The 7562-nt window shown below is 36.4% G+C and overlaps 1 gene segment (V, D, J or C); it reads right to left on the reverse strand.

The window, feature by feature from the left end:
• Window positions 1-4660: 4660 nt before the first annotated feature.
• On the reverse strand, window positions 4661-5140 carry LOC110306484. The segment is given in 2 exon segments: window positions 4661-4990; window positions 5074-5140. Coding segments are annotated over 2 exon segments (375 nt in total).
• Between the last annotated feature and the right edge of the window lie 2422 nt (window positions 5141-7562).

The raw sequence follows: 7562 nt of genomic DNA on the forward strand, positions 1-7562 counted from the left end.
CTCTAGCTCCTCCATTGGGGGCCCTGTGATCCATCCAATAGCTGACTGTGAGCTTCTACTTATGTGTTTGCTAGGCCCCTGCTTACTCTCATTAGAAACTGCTATATCAGGGTTCTATAAGCACAATCTTCTAGTGTATGCAATGGTGTCAGTGTTTGGAGGCTGATTATGGGATGGATCCCTGGATATGGCAGCCGGAGGATCCTGCAATACCTCTCCTGGGCATATATCCAGAAGATGTTCCAACTAGTAAGAAAGAAACATGCTCCACAATGTTTATAGCAGCCTTATTTATAATAGCCAGAAGCTGGAAAGAACCCAGATGNCCCTCAACAGAGGAATGGATAAAAAAAATGTGGTACATTTACACAATGGGGTACTACTCAGCTATTAAAAAGAATGAATTTATGAAATTCCTAGGCAAATGGTTGGACCTGGAGGTCATTATCCTGAGTGAGGTAACCCAATCACAAAACAACTCACACAATATGTACTCACTGATAAGTGGATAATAGCCCAGAAACTTAGAATACCCAANATATAAGTTACAATTTGCAAAACACATGAAAATCAAGAAGAACAAAGACCAAGGTGTGGACACTTTGCCCCTTCATAAAATTGGGAACAAAACACCCATGGAAGGAGTTACAGAGACAAAGTTTGGAGCTGAGACAAAAAGATATACCATCTAGAGAAAATTTCATCTTAACACAAAAGAGTATAACTTTCTCTTGGCACCTCATGGAATATTCTCCAAAATTGGCCATATACTTGACCACAAAGCAAGTCTCAACAGATAACAGAAAGCCTCAAAAGCCATTTGTATCATATCAGAACACTGTGGATTAAAGCTGGACTTCAAAAACAAACAAAACAACAAAAAACCAAGCAAACAAATAAACAAAAGAAATGACACAAAGCCTACAAACTCAAGGAAACTGTTCAACTCTCTACTGGATAAAACATGATTCAAGGGGGAAACAAAAAAACGAAAGACTTCAAAGAAACCAATTCATTGAATGAAAAACTTACTGAAACTTATGGGACACAATGTAAAGATTGCTAAGAGGAAAGTTTCATATGTGAATGCCTTCCTGGAGAAATTAATGAGATCATATAGTACCTAATTTAGAGCACATCTGCAATATCTAGAACAAAATGGAGCACAAGCATCCAAAAGAAGTAGATGGCAGGAAATAATCAAACTTCGGGGATGAAATCAATAAAATCAAACAAAGAGAATAACACAAAGAGTCAATGAAACAAGGAGGTTTTTTTTTTTTTTTTGAGTATTAACAAGAATAAAATCCCCTGTTCAAATGAACTCAAAGTGAGAATATTTAAACTTTCAAAAATTAGAAAGTGGGGCACAATAACAAACATCAAAAAAAAATCACTAGGTCTTACTTAAAATACCTATAGTGACAGGAAGGAGGGAGCCGGACTTGATTGTCAAGGTAAATTTGTAACTGAGTTGCTGTCAACCAGGCCCCTTGTGATATGACTCTCTAGCAACCTGGTGCTTTTTGTATACAAGTCTCACAGAACAAAGAAAGACTATCAATTGTCCAAGAGGTACAGAATATATCTGACTTGTATATATATGTCCAGGGTTAAAAGTTCAGTCACAATTAGAAATTACAAGAGGTACAGAATATATCTGACTTGTATATATATGTCCAGGGTTAAAAGTGCAGTCACAATTAGAAATTACAAATAGAATGGAATATTCTTTTTTTAATGAGACCTAAATTTGAATTTAAAGAATCTAGGGAATGTAACCTCCAAATCAGTCATATTTCATCTATGACCGCCTTCACTGCTTGCTTTTACTCTGACAATGTTTGTTCCCTATGACCACTTGTTTTAATCTGAGAATACTTGTTTAAAAGAACTCCAGACAAACAGAAAATATTGGAAGCAGTATTTTTAAGAACAGCAAATACTATTACCAAATTTCTTTTGCTATATATTTTATCACGTACACTATGAACCAGACAAATGTAGACCCATTCCATCTACAGACTCCAAACTCAGATACTCTTGCTGATACAAAGAAATGCTTGCTGACAGGAATGTGATATATCTTTCACCTGAGAGGCTGTGCCAGACACTAACTAATACAAATGTGGATGTACACAGCCAAATATTAGAATGAGCATGGTGACCCCAATAAATGGAGATAGGAGAAGGACTGAAGGAGCTGAAGGCGTTTGCAACACCATAGGAAGAATAACAGTATAAATCAACCAGACTCCTCAAAGCATCCAGCCACTAAACCATCAACCAAGGCGTACACATGGAGGGACCTATGCTCCTGTTGGATATGTAGCAGAAGATTGCTTTATCTGGCATCAATGGGAGGGGAGAAGCCCTTGGTGTTATTGAGGCTGGATGATGCAGCTTAATGGAATGCTAGACTGCATATGCAATGGTGTGTGTGTGTGTGTATGGGGGGGGTAGTACCCTCATAGAAGCAGAGGGAATGAGGTAGGCATAGAGGGTTTGTGGAAAGGAAATTGGGAACAGGAATAATATTTGAAACATAAATAAATAATTAAAATAACCAATAAAATGTAATGATTTAACCTTTGAAAGCAACTATTAAAAACTGGTTAGGATAATTAAGAATGCAAATTAGTAACCACAAATCTATAAAAATCAAACTTGTAATCTTGATATGTACTAGTTTAGTAATTACAGAAATAAGCTTATTTTGCCTCATGTATGTGTTTCCAATGTTAAGCAGATAGTAATGAGCTAGAAATCAGCAACATTTGTTCTGTTTAGATATAGTTTGGAAAAATAGATGGCCTTCAAATTCTTCAGAGGCTTACAGAATATGTCATTTAAGATGTTTAAATAAGACAAGGCTGTTCATTGTAGTGAGACATATCAGCTCTTGGCAGGATCCCCATTCTATTTCAAATAAGATGACAGGTAAGGAAGAACCTCGACACAGACTTTGTTTCAAATATGTCAATGCTAGCCTGTAGAGAAAAAAGAAAACAACAACAAAAGCTCAAAACAAACAACAACAAGGACAAGAAAGAATAAAAACAAAATAAAAAGAGGTCTTCCATTACTGTTGACAACACACTCTCCAATCTCTGGACCAGAAAGTCAACTTCCAACTTTGCCAATGCAAAGTTGGCCAATCCATCATTATTACTGCTTCACAGAAAAATCTACTATATATTACATATTCTCAGATTGTAGGCCGAAGTTGGACACCCCAAGTATTTAAATAAACATTGAGATCACTAATGGCTATTGTTAGTAAACATGAGAAAAAGGATTTGAGAAGAGTTATTAAAGAAGAAAAACTTAGAGAAATTTTGAATCTGATAAGCTGTAATTGAATTTATGGGTTTTTAATATTTAACTGTAGAAACAAGGAACTTGTATGTATAGGAAGAGATTATGACCATGCAAGTTTACAACAAGATTTTGTGCCTTCCTGAAGGCAAAATAAGTGGTTATCAGGTACCATAATATTATTTTGTTCTTTATAGGTTTGTAATATAAATGGGAATTGTTTTGAAACAAGGGATCAAGACAGTGACACAGAGCAAGCCATCCTGGCCCTGGTAAACTGTGCCCCCTTCTGAACAAACTTGTCAGACCAGAACTTTCTGATAGACTGCCTTTGCTTAAGCCAAGGGACTGAACAATATTATAAGAATCAAAGATAAAGGACAGTGGTCTTATGTCATATATAAATGAAATACAGAAAACAGAAAGGAAGAATTAAATAGGGATTAAAGGTTTAACTTTGATTAAAGTCAAGTTTGATATAGTAGGTAGTAGGAAATAATTTTGATCTATGAAACTTATGCCACAATGAAAAAAATCAAATTCAAATAGAGTCATCCTGTCTAACATTATTATACCTGCAAGGCATTATGACCAAAAACTTTAGGAAGAAGATACTGAGTTAAAAGAAAATTGATTTTATTATAATTTCAACTTTTAGTTCTTATAAACTTGTTTTTTTGCTTGCTTTGTTCCACTTTCAATATTCTTATATAATCAAGGAAATCTTTAGAAGAAAATATATTTAGCAAAGACAGTAATTGATGTATGAAATTTCTGAGGAAATGATTTTATGTGTAAATCAAGCTTGTACGAGACAAAAATATTCAGAGTAGGAAAAGCCCTAATGAGATATGCATCCTTTCTGTCCCACCTATCTTGAAGTGAATGATGTCCAGTGTCTGATCCTTCCTTCAGTGTGCTGCTCCTCTATCCTCCCTTATTCCACACCCTGCCCTTGACCAAGGCTGCTCCCTGGCAAAATTTGTATTATACTTTCTCCATACCTCTTTCAACAGAAGGTCTAATCTCTCACAATCCAGAGACATTTTTTATGGTACAACATCATGGTTTCTGCCTTTTTATTGTTTTGTTGAAGAAGAAACATGCCAATAGATGCAGTAAAAAGATTAATAAGGTATTGTGCATGGTAGGCTGATCTTAAATCACCACGACCTATTTCTTAGATGTTAATTTACATAGTTGAAAAAGGCACTGTAAGAGTGTAATGAGTATGCATAAAAATTAATGTCCAAAATGATTATTTTTATGAGGCCTACAGGTTAATCTTCTCTGTATTCTCAGTCCCAGGGAAGCTTCCTGCTCTGCTAGGGTTTCTGACACAGTCAGGATGTCGTTGCACCACTGTGTCTTGCACAGTAATAGACTGCAGAGTCCTCAGATGTCAGGCTGCTCAGTTGCATGTAGGCGGTGCTGGAGGATTTGTCTGCAGTCAATGTGGCCTTCTCTTTGAACTTCTGATTGTATGCAGTATAACCATTGCTAGGATTAATGTATCCAATCCATTCCAAACCTTGTCCAGGCCTCTGTTTTACCCAGTGCATACTGTAACTGGTAAAGGTGTAGCCAGAAGCCTTGCAGGACATCTTCACTGAGGCCCCAGGTCTTGCCAGTTCAGCCCCAGACTGCTGCAGCTGGACCTGGGAGTCGACACCTGTGGACAGAAAGGCATAGTAGATGTCACTGTCACCTCAGATTCTGTTTCCTCTACAGATTTTGAACTGGTGAGCCCCTTACCTCCAGTTACTGACATCAGGAAGAGAAAGATCCAGTGCCTTTCCATGGTGAGTCAGAGTTTTTAGTGTCTGTGGAGAGTACGCTGATCGTATGTTTTTTTCAGGGTGTTCACAGCCTTGTATTTATTGTCATTAGACTAAAGTAATTTGAATATTCATGAGCAAGGTACTTCTTAGATAAATATCTATTACAGCTGGAGAAGAAGGAAGGAGAAGGCACAGGGTAGGGCACCAGGATGCTGAGGTCCAAGTACTAAAACTCAATATGTACCCCATACACCTTCCTTGAACCCTGTGCAGAACTGTGCATATAACACCAGAGAGTCAACTCCAGACATTTCTGGCCTGATATTGTCCCTCCTCAATGGGACAATGTGAACTGATTAATTTACAGATGGAGTTTATGATTATTATGAAATTGATGCGAATTTAGAATCTTCTTTAAAATGTATGATATTTATCTATGCATTCCCAACAGAGTATATACTGTAAAACTCACTCAAATGACCAAATCATAAAATACTTCAGGAATATTTACACATCAATGTTTATTGCAGCACTATCCTCAATAACTAAATTTTGGAAATAAACTATTACATGTGTGTTTCAAAAGGGGATTTCAACATTTAGGAGACCGTATGCATTTAGAACTATCTATATTAAATGAGACCCTCTCAGGGACATACATAATTGATGATACTATCAGTATTAGCTCATAGAATGCATAGTTACATGCAATTATGTATGAAAATACATGATGATGTGTCAGTGAAAATTTTTAGTTGAATAGTTAGAGAATATGTGGATCAACAAAAGGAAGGGTAGAAGTTATGGTAGAAATAGGTTCCATTTACAAAATACATTTGTGTGAAAATTCTAAATATATGTAAAATTATTATTTCTATATTTCATATGGATCAGGAATTAGGAAGTAATTGGTCACTATGTAACAATCAGACACTAGGGAATCCACCTTACTTGAAAGCTGATATAATCTATCAGCTATCAGAGGGCAAGCTCTGGTCCTGCATGAATTCACTGATGTCATTCCTCTTCCTTGAAGCTGTATAGCACTTGCCTGCACTAGATAACCTAGAAGGCAGGGAGAATTTACTGATTAGATGAAGGTTGGTTTCTCTGATTACTGCAACCAATGTCCTCAGCTAAAATCTAAAGCTAAATTCCAAAAAATTCTATTTTCCAATTTCTCCTCAGTCACATGTTGAGGAATATAATTATCATGTACATGAAGATACATGATACCAAACCCAGACAAAACTGATAATGGCAAGAAGTACTTGCTAAAAGAGCCTGATATAGGAGTCTCCTGAAAGTCTTTACCAGAGCCTGACAAATATAGGTGTAGATGCCGGAAGTCAATCATTGCATTGAGCATGAGGACCCACATGGAAGACTTAGGGAAAGTTATGAAGGAGCTAAAACCATCAAATGGGGAAAAAAGACAGCATTTTCAACATATCCTGCTGGTTCAACAAGAGGTCAGCGTGTAGGAGAATGGAAATCAATCCATAATCAATTCTTATCTCCTTATACAAAGCTCAAGTTCAAATGGATCAAGGATTTCCACATAAATACAGATACACTGAAACTAAGATAGGAGAAAGTGGGGAAGAGCCTCAAACACATAGGTACATCGTAAAATTTCCTGAACAAAAAAGCAATGGCTTATGATTTAAGATTAAGACTTGACAAAGGGGACCATATAAAAGAACAAAGCTTCTGTAAGGCAAAGGATACAGTAGATAGGATAAAAGAGGAGCCAACATATTGGGAAAAGATCTTTACTCACCCTACATCTAATAGAGGGTTAATATCCAATATATATAAACTGCTAAAGAAGTTTGACTTAAGAGAATCAAGTACCCTTTATAAAAATGGGGTACAGAGCTAAATAAAGAATTCCCAACTGAGGAATATCAAATGCCAGAGAAGCACCTAAAGAAATGTTCAACATGCTTTGTCATCAGGGAAATGCAAATTAAAACAACACTGAGATTGAACCTCACATCAGTCAGAATGGATAATATGAAAAATTATAATCGTGTGACAGCAGAAGCAGACAAATATATGGAGAAAGAGGAACACTTCTCCATTATAAATGGGATTGCAATTTGCTACAACCACTCTGGATATCAGTTTGGAAGTTCTTCAGAAAATTGGACATAGTATTACCTGAGGACCCAGCTATATCATTCCTTAGTATACACCCAAAAGATGCCCCAAAGGAACACATACTCCACTATGTTCATAGCAGCCCTATTTATAATAGCCAGAAGCAGGAAAGAACCCACATGCACTTGAACAGAGGAATGGATACTGAAATTTTGGTACATGTACCCAAATGGAGCACTACTCAGCTATTAAAAAGACAATAACTTCATAAAATTATTAGGCAAATGTATGGAACTAGAAAATATCATCCTGAGGGAGTTAACCCAATCACAAAAGAACACACATGATATGCACTCA

This window comes from Mus caroli, chromosome 12, assembly GCF_900094665.2.
Source record: "Mus caroli chromosome 12, CAROLI_EIJ_v1.1, whole genome shotgun sequence".
In the NCBI taxonomy this organism is placed as follows: domain Eukaryota; kingdom Metazoa; phylum Chordata; class Mammalia; order Rodentia; family Muridae; genus Mus; species Mus caroli.